The sequence below is a fragment of the Dromiciops gliroides genome, chromosome 2 (genome assembly GCF_019393635.1).
Source record: "Dromiciops gliroides isolate mDroGli1 chromosome 2, mDroGli1.pri, whole genome shotgun sequence".
NCBI lineage: Eukaryota > Metazoa > Chordata > Mammalia > Microbiotheria > Microbiotheriidae > Dromiciops > Dromiciops gliroides.
Window position 1 is genome coordinate 532,332,962 of NC_057862.1, and position 18,555 is coordinate 532,351,516.

Below are 18,555 nucleotides of genomic sequence, written 5' to 3' on the forward strand. Positions count from 1 at the left end.
GGGTCTTCCTGGGTCCTGGGTGGGTGCTTTGTCCACTGTGTGACATAGCTGCCGTATGATGACATCTTTAGGGTCAAATTGAGAGGGGAGAGAATTGCACTGTGGAAGGGGGAAAGGGAGAGGTAGAATGGGGTGAAATCTCACATGAAAGAAGCAGGAAAAGGCTTATGGAGTGGGGGGGAGGGAGAAATGGGGGAGGAGTGGGGCAGTGAATGAGCCTTACACTCATCAGAATTGGCTCAAAGGCCTTACTCTAATCAGAGTGGGCTCAAGGAGGGAATAACACCCTCAATTGGGTGGAGTAATCTGTCCAACCCTGCAGGAAAGTAGGAGGGGAAGGGGATAAGAAGGGGGTGGGGAAGAAGGTAGGGCACATTGGGGGAGGGGACAGTCAGAAGCAAAACACTTTTTTTTAGGTGAGGCAGTTGGGGTTAACTTGCCCAGGGTCACACAGTTAGTAGGTGTCAAGTGTCTGAGGCCAGATTTGAACTCAGGTCCCCCTGACTCCAGGGCCACTGCACCACCTAGCTGCCCCTAGAAAAACACTTTTGAGGAGGGATAGGATAAAAGAAGATAGAAAATAGAGTAAATATCATGGGAAGGGAAAAGGATGGAGGGAAACACTTAACAATAGTAACTGTTAAAAAATATTTGAAGCAATAAATTGGATAAGGAGGTGAGAGACTGAAGAGTCAAGGTTCCAAACCTGGGTAACTAGGACAATAGTGGTGCCTTCCTTCCTTTTTTTTGTTTGTCTTTTTGCACAAAATGATTAATATGAAAATGTTTACATGATTGTACATGTATAACCTATTGTGGTAAAAAGTTTTAACAGTCGGTTAGATAATGGAGAGATGCCAGATTTTTTTAGGACCACCCTTTTGGGGAGGAGACCAACAGCATGAGCTACGCACACCAGTCCGCCTGCGACGCATGCCAGATTGCCTGCTGAGCACTCGACTTCCGGGGTGCGAGCTTAAAAGGCAAGGAGAGAACAGAAGTGGGGCCTTTTTTCCTGCTCCGCTGGTCTCCTGGCTGCGCTGCACAGACAGACGCGGACTGGAATTTGACTCAGCCCGGCTCTCGGTTAACAGCATGCGCTTGACTTGGTCTCTCTCCCCAAAGGTGGCCTTCGGTTTTTGGTGAGTTTTATACAGAATATAGACTAAGCCTAGACTTAAGACGATTTTTATTGTATTTCTACTTTCCTATCCTTCTAATCAACATCACCTTGTGACTACCATACAATAAAAGCTCTATCTAGAAAACCAGAAGCTTCTTCCATTTACTAGTCTGGGAGATAAATTAAGGGAAAGGTTAAGTAGGGGAGATTTATGATCTAATATCCAATTTTAATCTCACACTATATCAGATTGCTTACCATCTCAGGGAGAGGTGAGGGGGAGAGTAACAGAAATAATTTTCAACTCAAAACTCAAAATAATCCCAAATGTTAAAAATTGTTTATACATGTAGTTGGGAAAAAATAAAATAATATTTGCAAATAAGAAAGTAGGATTGATAGAGGGAGAAATCTGCTAGAGAAGATAAGATGTAATAGGATCACTTGATAAGGAGAAAGGATACCTCTTCAGGTGAAACAGAGTGGAAGGAGAAGATAGTGGAAGAAGGCATCTGAGTAATTTGAGATGAAGAAGTGAAAAGAAATTCTAAGTGAATGGCTTCATTTTTTTTCAGTGAAAAAGAGGCAAAGTTCTTGACTTGAGAGTATGGGGAAAGGAATCATGGGAGATATGAGGAAGGAATAAAAGATTTGGAAGAGTTACTCTTGGTAAGTGAGATGGTGAACTAATTGAGGAGATATCAATAGATTGCCTCACAGCATTGTGGATATGGTCAAGCAAAGGAGGAAATGCAGCAGATGGTGGGAATGATCCAAGGCTGAGGTTTGGCAGGGAAAGATTGGTAATAAGATAAAAGGATAAAATACTCAATATAAGAGGACAATTGAATTAGTTCACCAAAAGGTCAAAATGGGGAATGGAAGAAAGTGCAGAGATGATGGTCTGGGAGAGAAATGAAATATCATGGGTTTAGAGGTCACAAAGTAGACGAACAACATGATTTGGGGTTGCAAAGCAGGAAGATTGTAATGATAATAGATTATAATAAGATAAGGGAATTTCAAAGTACATGAACATAGAAGTGGCGCATATGTGAATGATGGCAAAATCAAGGGTATGACCATCTTTGTGTTTGGTGGAGGTGGGAGGGAAGTGTAGGTCATAGGAAATAAGTAAACTGAAGAATTGTGAGGTTAGGGTGTTTGAGTGAATATCATTATATATGTTAAAGTTCCTTAGAAGGAGGGCAAAAAATGGAAAAGTTAGTCAATATTCAGAAGTTAATAAATAGTAACTTTAAAAAAGATAGTCTCTGTGTTCAAGGAGCTTACAATCTAATGAGGAACAATAACACATAAAAGGAACCTGAAAGGTGGTGGTTATGTAGCAGTCAAGATAGCCAATGTGAATGCATGTTGGTATACTCCTTTGGGAGTACAGCCAGGTAAGAGAGGAGATATCTTTTTTCTTTTTCTTTTTTGTGGGGGCAATGAGGGTTAAGTAACTTGCCCAGAGTCACACAGCTAGTGTCAAGTGTTTGAGGCCAGATTTGAACTTAGGTCCTTCTGAATCCAGGGCTGGTGCTTTATCTACTGCGCCACCTAGCTTCCCCTGAGGAGATGTCTTTTCTGTGCTCCCTCCTTAAATGGAGGTTTTGGAGTTCAAAGTTCTGTCCTCCAGACAGAAGGGGAGAGGGTAATAATGGGGTATGAGTATAAAGATTGATGGGATTTTGCAGAATGATGAGGTTTTCTCAATGATAAGCTTCTGGTGTGTGGTAGAGAAGCCTTGAAGTCTCAAAGTGGGTGATAGAGAAAGAATTGTGATCCGGGTACTGAACTCATTAAGGAAATAAGGAGAGTGTAACTACTGTAATCTTAATTGGCTGGTAAATATAGATTGATTGAACCTCTAAGGCAGAAAGGAAACTGAGTGATAGTGGTAGAGGGAAACATTGAAAGTGGCAATGGGATGCAAAGAATATTTTAGCTCCCTCACCTTGACCTGTGAGTCCAGAGGAAACAGTCAAAGTGCAACCAGTGCTAGAAAAAAACCACTAGAGAGGTTGTGGAGAAAAGGGAAAGATTTAAGATGAAAGCAAGTTTATTAGATGAGGACTTCTTAATTTTTTCCATTTGTGACCCCTTTTTGACTGAGAAATTTTTACATATCCCCAGGTATATAGGTATATAAAATAGGTATACAAATCAAACATTTACTACCATTTTTTTACAACTTCCACATTCAGTTATGCAACCCATATAGGGCCACAACCCATGGTTTAAAAAGTTTTGTATTTGATCAGGAATTCCAGAGAGTATAGCAGAATGGGATAGATAGCATTAGAGTGAGAAATTGAAGAGAGAGGTTGAGGGGAATGGGAACAAAGTATTGGGCAATGGAGAATAAGGACCAGATTTTCAATGATGACCATGGGAAGTTCAGAATCACTGGTATAGAAAACGTACAATTAGGGGTGTAAAGGGTTAATCACCAAGGAATGAGTTTAGATAGATTTTCATTCCCCATAGAGGTTTGGTCTTCATATAGAATTCTTTCAGGACCTTAGGCAGTTAAAGGGAGAGAACAAGCACTCTGAGCTGGTGTTACTCAAAGGGGAACACAGCTCAGCATAGACAGTGTCCAAGCAAGCCAGAGGGAGGCTCTTAGCTACAGCACAGATCAGCAGGCAAGGACCCTCAGTCCTGGTGAAGCAGGCTATGACCAAAGAAAACTACTATGGTGTCAGGAAGACAAAAACACAGATTCATAAGAAGACAACAATGTCAAAATTCCTGTATGGGAAGAACTAAATGGGAAGATGAATTGGTCTCAAGACCAAAAGGAAGGGTTCAAAAAGGAATTTTAGAGTCAAATAAGAGAGGTAGAGGAAAAATTGGGGACAGAAGTGAGAATTATGTGAGAGTCTACAGCTTGGAAAAGGAAGGACATAAATGGATTGAAGAAAAAATTCTTTAAGATATACAACTGTCCAAATGGAAAAAAACATCCATTGAAAAATATAACTCTTTAAAAAGTAGCTTGGGGGGAGGCAGCTAGGTGGCACAGTGGATAAAGCACTGGCCTTGGATTCAGGAGGAGCTGAGTTATATCCAGCCTCAGACACTTAATACTTACTAGTTGTGTGACCCTGGGCAACTCACTGAACCCTTATTGCCCAGAAAGGAAAAAAAAAGTAGCATTGGTCAAATGAAAAGGAGGTACAAAGGTCGATCAAAGAAAGTTATTCCTGAAAAATTAGAACTTGGCAGGTGGAAGCTAATGACTCTATGAAACATCAGGAATCAGTCAAAATCAAACGAATGAAAAAATAGAAGAAAATGTAAAATATCTCATTGGAAAAACAACTGATATGGAAAATAAATTCATGAGAGATAGTTTATTGGACTGTCTAAAAGCCATGATCAAAAAAAGAGCCCAGACAGCTTATTTCAGGAAATTATCAAGAATTTCCCTGATATCCTAGAACCAGAGGATAAAGTAGTCATTGAAAAAATCCACTGATCACTTCCTGAAAGAGACCCCAAAGTGAAAACTCCAAGGAATATTATAGCCAAATTCCAGAATTATTAGGTGAAAGAGAAAATTCTGCAAGCATCCAGAAAAAAAACCCCACAATTGAAATATCAAGAAACCACAGGCAGGATTACACAGGACCTGGCAGCTTCAACATTAAAGGATCAAAGGATTTGGAATATGATATTTTAGAAGGCAAAGGAGCTTGGATTGCAAGCAAGGATCAACTACCCAGAAAAATTAAGTATAATCTTTCAGGTGAAAAGATGGCCATTCAATGAAATTGGGGAATTTAAAGGTTTCCTGATGAAAAGATCAGAACTGAACATAAAATTCAATCTTCAAGTACAAGACCCAAGGGAAGTAAAAAAAAGGTAAAGAGAAAAAATTACCATGTTATTCAATAAGGTTAAACTGTTTATATTTCTACATGTGGAGATGATACTTGTAATTCTTGAAAACTGCATTTCCATTAGGGCAGATAGAAGAAATATGCATAGACAGAGGATGTGTTTATAAGTTGACTTTGATGTGATGATATAAAAAAATTAAGGGGTAACAAAAAGGATTGTAATGGGAGAAGAGGAAAGGGGAGGCAGAAGGGGGTAAATTACATCACATGAAGAGGAGCAAAAGACCTATTACAATAGAGGGAATGGAAGGAAGGGCTGAGCATTGTGTGAACCTTACTCTCATTAGATTTGGTTCAAAGAGGGAATAACATTCACATTCATTGTGTATGGAAATTTATCTTACCCTATAGGGAAGTAGAAGAGGAAAGAAAAGGGATGGTACTCATAGAAAGGAGGATGGAAGTAGGAGAGGAAAGAGGAAAGAAAAGGGAGAACAGGCTGATTGATAGAGGGGAGGGCAGATTGAGGGAGGCAGTGGTCAGAAGCAAACACTGGTACAGAGGGGCAAGGTGAAAAGTGAGAATTAAGCCTAAACAAGGGGAAAAATAGGATGAAGGAAAATACACAGTAATCATAACTGTGAATGTAAATGGGATTAACTTTCCCATAAAACAGAAGCAGATAGCAGAGTGGATGAAAAACCAGAATTCTACTATATATTGTTTACAAGGAACACATTTGAAGCAGAGACATGAACAAAGTAAAGGTAAAAAGCTGGAGCAGAATCTATTATGCTTCAGTTGAACTGAAAAAAAAAGCAGGGGTAATGAAGTAAAAGTAAAAAATAGTTCTAATTAAAAGAGATAATGAAGGAAACTACATCTTGCTAAAAGGTACCATAGACAATTAAGTAATATTGGTACTAAACATATATGTACCAAGTGGTATTCAACCAAATTCTTAGAGGAAAAATGAAATGTGTTATAGGAGGAAATTGACAGCAAAACTATAGTAGTGGGGGACTTCAACCTCCCCCTCTCAGAACTAGATAAATCTAACCACAAAATAAATAAGAAAGAAGTTAAGGAGGTGAATAGAATTTTAGAAAAATTAAATATGATAGACCTCTGGAGAAAATTGAATGGGAATAGAAAGGAATATACCTCTTTCTCAGTAGAACATGGCACACACATGAAAAACCATGTGTTAGGGCATAAAAACCTCACAGTCAAATGCAGAAAGGCAGAATTGGTAAATGTATCATTTTCAGATCACGATGAAATGAAAATGATGTATAATAAAGATCCATGGAAAGGCAAACTAAAAATTAATTGGAAACTAAATAATTTCATCCTAAAGAATGAGTGAGTTAAACAATGAATCATAGAAACAATTAATAATTTTTTTTAAGTGAGGCAATTGGGGTTAAGTGACTTGCCCAGGGTCACACAGCTAGTAAGTGTTAAGTGTCTGAGGCTGGATTTGAACTCAGGTACTCCTGACTCCAGGGCCGGTACTCTATCCACTGCGCCACCTAGCTGCCCCAACAATCAATAATTTCATCAGAGAGAATGACAATAATGAGACAACATATCAAAATTTATGGGATGCAGTCCAAGCAGTTCTTAGGAGAAATTTTATATCTCTAACTGCTTGCATGAATAAAATAGAAAAAGAGATCAATGAATTGAGCATGCAACTAAAATAGCTAGAAAAAAGAACAAATTAAAAATCCCTACTTAAATACCAAATTAGAAATTCTGAAAATCCCAGGAAAAATTAATAAAACTGAAAGTAAGAAAACTCTTGAATTAACAAATAAAACTAAGCTGTTTTTTTAAAGAGAAAAACAAAAGAAATAGATAAACCTTTGGTTTATTTGACAATCTAAATGAAATAGACAAATATCTACAAAAAATAAATTGTCCATATTAACAGAAGAAAAAATAAAATACTTTAAAAACCCATTTTAGAAAAAGAAATTGAACAAACCATCAGTGAAATCATTAAAAAAAATCTCCAGGGCCTGATGGATTTAGAAGTGAATTCTACCAAACATTTAAAGAACAATTAATTTCAACACTATATAAACTATTTGGAAAAATAGGCAAAGAAGGAGTCCTACCAAATTCCCTTTATGACACCAATATGGTGCTGATAGCTAAACCAGGAAGAGTCAAAACAGAATGAAAATCATAGACCTATTTCCCTAATGAATATTGATGCAAAAATTTTAAATAAAATGTATTAGCAGAGAGATTATAGAAGTTTAGTAATGGGATAATATACCACGACCAGCTGGGATTTATATCTGGAATGCAAGATTGGTTCTGTATTAGGAAAACTATCAACATAATTGACCACATCGATAACAAAACTAACTGAAGTCATATGATTATCTCAGTAGGTGCAGAGAAAGCTTTTGACAAAATACAGCATCCATTCCTATTGAAAACACTAGAGAGCATAGGAATAAATGTAGTTTTCCTTAAAATGCTAAGCAGTATCTATCTAAAACCATCAGCAAGCATTATGTGTAATGGGATAAGTTAGGAGCATTCCCAATAAGATCAGGGGTGAAACAAGGATGCCCATTATTATTCAATGCACTACTGTAAATGTTAGCTTTAGCAATAAGAGAAGAAAAAGAAACTGAAGGAATTCAAATAGGCAAGGAGGAAACACAACTATCGCTCTTTGCAGATGATATGATATACTTAGAAACAGGATATAAAATAAACACACATAAGTCATTGGCATTTATTTATATGACAAAGTCCAGCAGCAACAGATAGAAAGTGAAATTCCATTTAAAATAATTGTAGATATTTGAGAATTTACCTGTCAAGACAAACCCGAGAACTATATGAGCATACAAATCACTTTTCACACAAATAAAATCAGATCTAAACAATTGGAAAAATATCAATTGCTCATGGGTAGGTCAAGCTAATATAATAAAAATGACAATTCTGGAGGCAGGTAGGTGGTGCAGTGGATAAAGCACCAGCCCTGGATTCAGGAAGACCTGAGTTCAAATCTGGCATCAGACACTTGACACTTACTAGCTGGGTGACCCTGGGCAAATCACTTAATCTCCATTGCCCCACAAAAAAATGACAATTCTACCTAAATTAATTTACTTATTCAGTGCCATGCCAATCAAACTACTGAAAATTATTTTATGGACCTAGACTACATAATAACAAAATTCATCTGAAAGAATAAAAGGTCAAAAATGTCAAGGAAATTAATGAAAAAAAATACAAAGTAAGGTGGCTTAGCCATGCCAGATTTAAAACTATATTATAAAGTGGCAATCACCAAAACTATTTTGTCCTGACTAAGAAATAAAGTGGTGTAACAGTAGAATACATTAGGTACACAAGACACAATAGTAAATGACTACAGTAATCTACTGTTTGATTATCCCAAAAGACCAGCTCTGGGATTAAAAACTCATTGTTTGACAAAAACCGCTGGGGAAACTGGAAAATAGTACAGCAGAAACTAGGCATAGACCAATATCTCACACCCTATACGGGGGCAGCTACATGGTGCAATGGACAGAGCACTGGCCCTGAAGTTGGGAGGACCTGAGTTCAAATCTCACCTCAGACACTTACTAGCTATGTCTAGCTAGGCAAGTCACTTAAGCCCAATTGCCTTAAACATCTGAGGCCATCTCCAGTCATCCTCATAACATACCTTGACACTGGACCCAGATGGCTCTAGAGGAGAAAGTGAGATTGGTGACTTTGCACAGTTCTCCCCCCTCACTTAAATCCAAATCAGTGCGAGTCATGACATCACCCTGATGTTATGGTCCTCTTCGAGGATGAAGGACAAACAACAACTAGAATAACTAGGAGTATATTTGAATAGTAGAAATAATCCTTTTCACTTTACCTTTGTTATGTTTGTCTAAAAATTAGTACATCTTTGCATTTCTTCATACTCTCCTAATCTAATGTTTAAAGTTATTTGCTGGTAAATTATTGGGCTTTTTCCAACTTTTCAACAGAACCTGAAATTTTTCTTGGTATTCCCATATGGGAGAATCCCAGAGAGGGAGTTGTACTCCTTTGGGTTTTTTGAAACTGTGGTTTTCTAAGTGTATATCCTCTGCTGTTTTCAAATTTCCATTATTTAGAATATTTGTATATTAGCAAACTATTCCAGGCATAGGTGAGGAATAGCACTGAAGAAAACAGAACCAGGTGTATGATGATGAGTCTATCAGTGGTTGAAATAATAGTGCCTTCCAACAAAAATAATAAATATTAAAAAAAAAATTGGTCAGCTATGTGGCACAGTGGCTAAATCACAGTCCCTGGATTCAGGAAGACCTGAGTTCAAATCTAGTCTCAGACACTTGACACTTACTAGCTCTGTGACCCTGGGCAAGTCACTTAACCCTCATTGCCCTATAAAAAACCAAAAATAATAAAATTATTAGAAATAATAGTGCCTTCTGATTCAGAAACATATAATTTAAAATGAAGAAAGCCTACTAACTTCCTAGAGTACATATTGGTTTGTTTAATAGGTGGCCAGAAAAATATTAAGGGATTTTCTTCTGATTATATTATATCTTGAATTAAAAATATGGATTCACCAAAAGACCATGAGTGAAATATACACAGTTCTTTATGTAAAGTGCAAGAGGATGTGTCATTATTATGAGATTGTGTATCTGTTCCTCTTCTCTTGATCTTCACTCCTTTTGGAGAAGTCACTTTAAATAGGCTTGAAACAGTCTCTAGGGCCCTGATTGATTCTCAAAGGCTTAAAACTGTGCTTTTCCATCAGAAAAACTTTAGAAAAATGTCCTAAATAAGCAGAAAACTCTCATTTCAATTGTTTACAAATTACATGACTTATTAAAAACACGATTCAATCCATTTTAGATGAAATACATGCTTGCATTATGTTTGTATATGTGATATTGATTACCTTTTGTACATAATCTTTAAAAACAGTTTTTATCAAAATTAAAATATGAAATTTTAAACCAAAATTAGATTGGTCTGAAATGTATAATATTTTATTTTTAGAGTTGCATTCCATGTTGTGATATTGCTAATTGTAGACTGAAAAGTGGAGCAATGTGTGCCCAAGGAGAGTGCTGTCAAAACTGTCAGGTAAGATCTCTTATTTCAACAGATAAATTACTGCTATCCATAATTTTATCCATAATACTTTTATATTCATATTCCCTTTTATTCTAAATCCCTCTCTGCTTTCCCTCTCTTTTGACCTTATATAAGTTTCGTCAAAGAGGTACACAATGTAGAGAACGTGCTGATGTGGACTGTGATCTCCCTGAATATTGTAATGGATCCTCTCAATTCTGTATGCCTGACTTATATGTTCAAGATGGACATAATTGCCGTAACAGAACGGCTTATTGCTATAAAGGAAAATGCCCAGATCCACATGAACAGTGTAGAGAAATATTTGGTCAAGGTAATTATGATAATTATCTGTGTTGCCCTGAAGGCTTAAAAACCTTTGAGAAATGGACAAATTAAAACCATAATGTTTGTAAAAATATATATTTTGAAAAGGTTCTATTTTGAGAAATCTGTTAATTTTATTTTTAAGTTATAATCAAACTAACTTTGCTGTCATTTTTTAGATTCAGCTTTTGGTGCTAATGAATGTTTTGAAGAACTTAATAGTAAGGCAGATCGGTCGGGACACTGTGGTCGTACTCAAACAGGATTCAGACAGTGCCGATGGAAGTATGTCTTTAAAAAAATGTATTTTTTTCCCCAGTTACATGTAAAGTCAAATTTTAACATCATTTAAAAAAAATGAGTTCCAAAATTTCTCTGTCCCTCATTTCCCCTCTCCCAGAGGCTGTAAGCAATTTAATATAGGTTAGACATGTTCAATGATGACAGACATATCACCATATTGTGAAAGGAGACGCAGACCCAAAGGGAAAAAAAGATGAAAAAAAAATGCAGAAATTGAACAGTGGTATGCTTAGATCTGCATTCATACTCCATTTCTTTCTCTGAAGGCAGATAGCATTTTTTATCATGAATTCTTTGGAATTCTCTTGGATCACTTCTTTTTTTTTTTTTTTTTGTGGGGCAATGAGGGTTAAGTGACTTGCCCAGGGTCACACAGCTAGTAAGTATTAAGTGTCTGAGGCTGGATTTGAACTCAGGTCCTCCTGAATCCAGGGCCGGTGCTCTATCCACTGCGTCACCTAGCTGCCCCCTGGATCACTTTTATGCTAAGAATACCCATCATTTATAGCTGATCTTTGTGAGGTATTACTGTTGCTGTGTACAGTATTCTCCTGGTTCTGCTCACTTCACTTTGTATCAGTTCACACAAGTCTTTCCAGGATTTTCTGAAATCATCCTGTTCATCATTTCTCATAGCATAGTAATATTTCATTACAATCATATACCACAACTTGTTCAGTCATTCCCCAGTTGATAGGTATCCCCTCAATTTCCAATTCTTTGCCTCTACAAAATAATAGTACTGTACATATATTTGCACAAATAGGTCTTTTCCCACCCCCCTTCTTTGATCTTTTTGGGATATAGACCTAGGAGTAGTATTGGTGGATCAAAGGGTATGCACAGTTTTATAGCTATTTGGGAATTGTTCTCCAGAATGATTTGATCAGTTTGCAACTCCACAAACAGTGTATCTGTATCCCAATTTTCCCACATCCCCTCCAATATTTATTATTTTGCTTTTTTGTCATATTAGTCAATCTAATAGGTGTGAGGTGGCATCTCAGAGTTGTTTTAATTTACATTTCTCTAATAAATAGCTATTTAGAGCATTTTTATATGACTATAGATAACTTTAATTTCTTTGACCGAAGACTTCATATCATTTGATGGTTTATCAGTTGAGGAATGACTTGTATTCTTATAAATTTGACTCAGTTCTCCATATATTTGAGAAATGAAGCCTTTATCACAGATATTTGCTGTAAAAATTGTTTCTAAGCTTTTTGCTTTTCTTTTTAGCTTGGTTGCATTTGTTTTGTTTGTGCAAATCCTTTAAAATTTGATATAATAAAAATTGTTCATTTTATATCTAGTAATACTCTCTCTTTTGTTCATAAGTTTTTCCCTTTTCCATAGATTTTAAAGGTAAACTATTCCTTGTTCTCCTAATTTGCTTATGGTATCACACTTTATATATAGGGCAGGTTTTTTTTGCTTGTTTGTTTTTGTGGGACAATGAGTGTTAAGTGACTTGCCCAAGGTCATACAGCTAATAAATGTCAAGTGTCTGAGGCTGGAATTGAACTCAGGTCCTCCTGAATCCAGTGCCAGTGCTTTATTCACTGTACTACCTAAGCTGCCCCACACCCTTTATATCTAAATAATGTACCCATTTTGATCTTATCTTGGTATATGGTATATATATATATATATATATATATATATATATATATATATATATATATATATATATATTACCTGCTGTCTAGGGGAGGGGGGAGGGAGGGGAGGGAGGGAGAAAAATCTGAAATTGTAAAGCTTGTATAAACAAAAGTTGAGAACTATCTTTACAGGTAATGGAAAAAAATAAAATACTTTATTAATTAAAAAAAAAAAGAAAGGTAGACTCCCAAGTATTTTATATTGTCTTGTCTACAGTTATTTTAGATGGAATTTTTCTTTTTATCTCTTGCTGTTGGACTTTGGTGGTAATATATGGAAATGTTCATGATTCGTTCAGGTTTATTTTATGGCCTGCAAATTTGTTAAAGTTGTTAATTATTTCAACTAGTTTTTTCATTAATTCTCTAAGTATACTATTGTTTTCTTGTTGATGCCCTGTCATACCTGATGAAGTGAATCTGTCTTTTAAAGTTCTCATTTTATGTTGTTGGGTATGTCATTACACATGCTATCTTGTCTGGGGTCTGGTTGTAGATGCTTACTAATTTGCTTGCAGTCTTTGCCTAGAGTGCAAAGAGTGATAGTTTTGTTTCCTCAATGACTAATTCTTTCAACTTCTTTTTCTCCTCTTATTGTTATAGTAAGCTTTCTAGTTCAATATTGAACATTAGTGGTGATAATGGGCATCTTTACTTTACCCTAAATATTATTGGGAAGGCTTTTAGCTTATCCTCATTACAGATAATGTTTTTTGATAATTTAGATAGATGTTACTTATCTTTTAAAGGAAAACTCCATTTATTCCTATGCTTTCTAGTGTTTTTAATAGGAATAAATATTGTATTTCATCAAAAGCTTTTTCAGCATCTATTGAAATAATAAAATAATTTCTGATGGTTTTATTATTGACCACATCAATTATGCTGATAGTTTTCCTAATATTGAACCAGCACTTCATTCCTGGTATAAATCCCACCTGGTCATAGTGTATGATATTTTTTATATATTGCTATAATCTCCTTTATTTTTCTTTAGTATTTTATTTAAACTTTTTGCATCAATAGTCATGAGGGAAATTGGTCTATAATTTTCTTTTGTTGTTGTTGTTTTGGCTCTTCTTGGTTTAGGTATCAGCATCATATTTGCATCATAAAAGGAGTTTGATAGGACTCTACCTCTTTTCCCCAAATAGTTTATATAGTATCAGAATTTATTGTTCTTTAAATATTTGATGGAATTCACTTGTGAATCCATCTGGCCCTGGAGATTTTTTTTCTTAGGGAGTTCATTAATGGCTTGTTCAATTTCTTTTTTGAAGATGGGATTACTTAAGTTTTCTATAACCTCTTCTATTAATCTGGGCAATTTGTATTTTTGTAAATATTCAATCATTTCATTTATATTGTCAGATTTCTTGGCATACAATTGGGCAAAATAGCTCCTAATGATTATTTTAATTTCCTCTTATTTTCCTTTTTGATACTGGTAATTTGGTTTTCTTATTTTTTTAAAAAATCAAATTAACCAACACTTTGTCTAGTTTATTTTTTTAATAAAATCAGTTCTTAGTTTTATTTGTTAGTTCAATGGTTTTCTTACTTTTAATTTTATTAATCGTTCTTTTGATTTTCAGGATTCCCAATTTGGTGTTTAATTGGAGTTTTAAAATTTGTTATTTTTTCTAGTTTTTTTAGTTGTATGTCCTATTAATTGATATTTTCTTCTTTTTTTAATGATGTAAGCTTTTAGGGATATAAAATTTCCTCTAAGTACCGCTTTGGCTGTATCCATAAATTTTGGTATGTGCACTCACTGTTGTCCTTTTAAATGAAATGATCAATTGTTTCTATGGTTTGTTCTTTGTTTAATATTTCTGTTTTTCTGTATTTGATCATGAAGTTTTTGTACCCTGTATTAGTACATGGTCAATTTTAGTGTAGGTGCCATGTACTGCTGAGAAAAATGTATATTGTTTTCTATTCCCATTCATTTTTCTCCAAAAGGTTCTCATATCCAACTTTTCTAAAATTCTGTTCGCCTTCTTTCTTGTTTATTTTGTGGTTAGATTTATCTGATTTTGAGAAGAGGAAGTTGAGGTTACTTTCTATTTCCTCCTATAATTTATTTAACTACTTTAGAAATTTGGATGCTATACCATTTGGTGCATGTCTTTTTAGTACTTATATTACTTCACTGTCTATGGTACCTTTTATCAAGATGTGGTTTCCTTCCTTATCTCTTTTACTTAGAGCTATTTTTGCTTTTGTTTTGTCTGAGATCATGTTTGCTACTCCTGCTTTTTTTAAACTTCAGCTGAAGCATAATAGATTCTGCTACATATAGCCTTTTACCTTTATTGTGTATGTATATCTCTGTTTCCAATGTATTTTTTTGTAAACAATGTAATGTGGGATTGTGATTTTTAATCTACTCAGCTATCTGCTTCCATTTTATGGAAGAGTTTATCGCATTCACATTCACAGTTATGATTACATTTTGGCCAGAAAAAAAATCCTGCCCCCCAGATTCCCTCATTCATTCATACCTTTATATACAATCCATAGATATTCTACATAGTTCTATCATTGGTGGGTCTGAATTTGAACTCAGGTCTTCCTTACTCCAAGCCCAGTGCTCTCTATTCACTATACCAACTAGCTGCCCCATACAGGAGTTAGGGAAGCCTAATAGAAACTTTAGTGACTCTTTTAATTCAGTAAATTTCTCTTCATTTTTAGTTATACAATTTTTCTTTTTGCTTTGGCATGCCAATCCATCGTTTAATATTTGCAATACAATTGATTTATTCTTTTTAAAGCATTTAAAGCATTTTTAGGTCACAACTTTAAAAGTATTTTAGTTGTCATAAAGCTAGAATATTGTGAGTAAATGCTAAATAGATAATAATTTTCTTTTCCTGATACATTTATAGGGACCTCATCTGTGCAAAAGTAATGTGTCAATATACAAGTTCAGTACCATTTTTTAATACACAAGCAACTGTCATTTATGTTAATGCAGATGAACATCACTGTATCACCTTAGACTTTCCAACAAGTGATGATTCTAAGGACCCTATGTGGGTACGTAATGGAGTCACTTGTGGTTATAAAAAGGTAAGAACAATTTATTTTTATATCTTATAAAGTGAGTCTGACCTTCAAGATGATTTGAAATTGTTTTCTGTTATCCTAAACTTCAAACTTAAGTTCTGCAAACTTCCTGAGATCCTTAAAAATAATGTAAGGTCTATAGTATTTTTTGATGTACAAACATATAAACTGAGTCTGACAATATATGTGTGACAATATAGTGTTTCAGACCCATATGCCTCCACTTTTACAAAGGAGAAAAAGATGGATTTTTTTTTGCTTTGGGTATGAGCATAATTACTAACTTTACATAGCATTCAATTTCATTTTTTATGGTCATTTCATTTGTATTATTGTAGTAATTGTAGATATTACTTTGAAGCAACAGTGGACAGAGCTCTAGACTTTGAGTCAGGAAGACCTGATTTCAAATCTAGCCTCAGATACTTACTAGCTATATGATGCTGAACAAGTCATTTAACCTCTTCAACCTCAGTTTTCCCATTTATAAATATGGGAATAATAGTATCTGCATCTCAGAGTTGTTATAGAAATAAAATGAGATGATATGTATAAAGTGCATTGCAAACCTTACAGTACTATATAAATGCTAGATATTACCATTTATTTAGAATTTGATTTTTTCCCAAATTACATGTAAAAACAAATTTTAAAGTCGATTTTTAAAACTTTGTGTTCCACAGGAGACACAGTAATAAATGATATTAGTAACGTACTATTGTTAAACCCAAAGACTGCAGCTTCTGGGATAGGAATTCAGTATTTGACAAAAACTGCTGGGAAAACTGGAAGATAGTATGGCAGAAATTAGGCATAGACCAACATCTTATACCTTATACTAAAATAAGGTCAAAATGGGTACATGATTTAGACATAAGAGGTAATACCATATGTAAATTAGGGGAGGAAGGAATAGTCTACCTTTCAGATCTTTGGAAAGGAGAACGGTTTATAACCAAACAAGAGATAGAGAATATTATGAAATGCAAATTGGATGATTTTGATTACATTAAATTAAAAAGTTTTTGTACAAACAGAAGCAATGTATCCAAAATTAGAAGGGAGGCAGAAAGCTGGGAACAATTTTTATGGCCAGTACTTCTGATAAAGGTCTCATTTCTAAAATATATAGGGAACTAAATCAAATTTATAAGAATCCAAGTCATTCCCCAATTGAGAAATGGTCAAAGGATATGAACAGGCAGTTTTCTGATGAAGAAATCAAAGCTATCCATTGCCATATGAAAAAACTGCTCTAAATCACTATTGATTAGAGAGATGCAAATTAAAACAACTCTCAGGTACCACCTGACACCTAACAGATTGGCTAAAATGACAAAAAAGGAAAATAATAAATGTTGGAGCTGTGGGAAAACTGGAACACTAATGCATTGTTGGTGGAGCTGTAAACTGATCCAACCATTCTGGAGAGTGATCTGGAATTATGCCCAAAGGGCGATAAAGCTGTGCATACCCTTTGACCCAGCAATACCACTTTTGGGTCTTTTTCCCAAAGAGATCATAAAAAAGGGAAAAGGACCCACATGTACAAAAATATTTATAGCTGCTCTTTTTGTGGTGGCAAGGAATTGGAAATTGAGGGGTTGCCCATCAACTGGAGAATGGCTAAACAAGTTGTAGAATATGAATGTAATGGAATTCTATTGTGCTGTAAGAAACGATGAGCAGGAGGAGTTCAGGGAAACCTGGAAGGACTTGCATGAACTGATGATGAGTGAGATGAGCAGAACCAGAAGAACATTATATACAGTGTCATCAACATTGTGTGTTGATCAACTGTGATAGACTAGATTCTTCTCACCAATCCAGCGGTACAAGAAAGTTCCAGGGGATTCATGATGGAAGGGGATCTCCAAATCCATAAAAAAAAAAAAAAAGAACTGTGGAGTATGGATGATGATTGAACAATTCTATTTCTTTTGTTTTTGGGGCTGTTGTTTTTCTATTTTGAGGTTTTTCCTTATTGCTCTGATTCTTCTCTTATAACATGACTAATGCAGAAATATGTTTAATTATATATATGTATATATACACATATACACACACACACACACATATATATATATATCACCTATATCTGATTATCTGCTGGCTAGGGGAGGGGGGAGGGAGGGAGAAAAATTTGAAATTGGAAATCTTACATAAACTAATGTTGAAAACTATCTTTACATGTAACTGGAAAAAAATAAAATACTTTTATCCAAAAAAAATACAACCTTTGTGTCCCAAATTCTCTTCCTCCCTCCCTCCCCATTCCCCTGAAGAACTCAAGCAATTCAGTATAAGTTATACAAGTGTAGTCATGCAAAACATTTCCACATTATTCAGGTTGTGGAAGAAAACAGACAAAAAAAACTTTAGAAAAAGGAACTAAAAAAATTATGCTTCAATTATATTCAGACACCATAAATTCTTTCTCTGGAGATGGATTGAATTTTTCATAAGTCCTTCAGAGTTGTCTTGGATGAAAATAACTAGAAATTTTACAGCAGATCATCTTACAATATTGCTGTTATTTTGTATATAGTAATTTCACTTCGCATTAGCTCATGAAAATCTTTCCAGATTTTTCTGATAGCATCCTGCTCATCATTTTTTATAGCACAACATTGTTCCATCATAATCTTATCCCACAATTTGTTCTACCATTCCCCAATTGATGGGCATCTCAATTTCAAATTCAATTTTTTTAAATCTCTTTTTGGATACCAATGTAGTAGTGGTATTACTATATCAAAGAGTATAGTTTTATAGTGCTTTGGCCATAGGTCCAAATTGCTCTACAGAATGTTTGAATCAGTTTACAATTTTATCAAGAGTATATTAACATCTCATTTTCCCCATATCCCCTACAACATTTGTCATTTTTCTCTGCTGTCCTCTTATTCAATGCAACAGGTATGAGGTTGTACCCCAGAATTGTTTTAATCTGCATCTCTCCAATCATTAGTGTTAGACCATTTTTTTTCATATGGCTATAGGTAGCTTTGATTATTTCATCTGAAAACTATGTCTTTTGATCATCTATCAATTGGGGAATGACTCTTATTTTAAC

General features: G+C 34.9%; 1 protein-coding gene across 1 annotated transcript in view; it reads left to right on the forward strand.

Annotated features, from left to right (window-relative positions):
• The window catches only part of LOC122739252 (disintegrin and metalloproteinase domain-containing protein 2-like), a 117,977-nt gene that overhangs the window by 84,341 nt on the left and 15,081 nt on the right, over positions 1-18,555 (forward strand). Inside the window, exons 16-19 of the mRNA XM_043981060.1 lie at positions 10,033-10,119; positions 10,246-10,444; positions 10,617-10,722; positions 15,299-15,482. Of these exons, the coding sequence (XP_043836995.1) occupies positions 10,033-10,119; positions 10,246-10,444; positions 10,617-10,722; positions 15,299-15,482 (576 nt within the window). The remainder of the gene's footprint in view (positions 1-10,032; positions 10,120-10,245; positions 10,445-10,616; positions 10,723-15,298; positions 15,483-18,555) is intronic.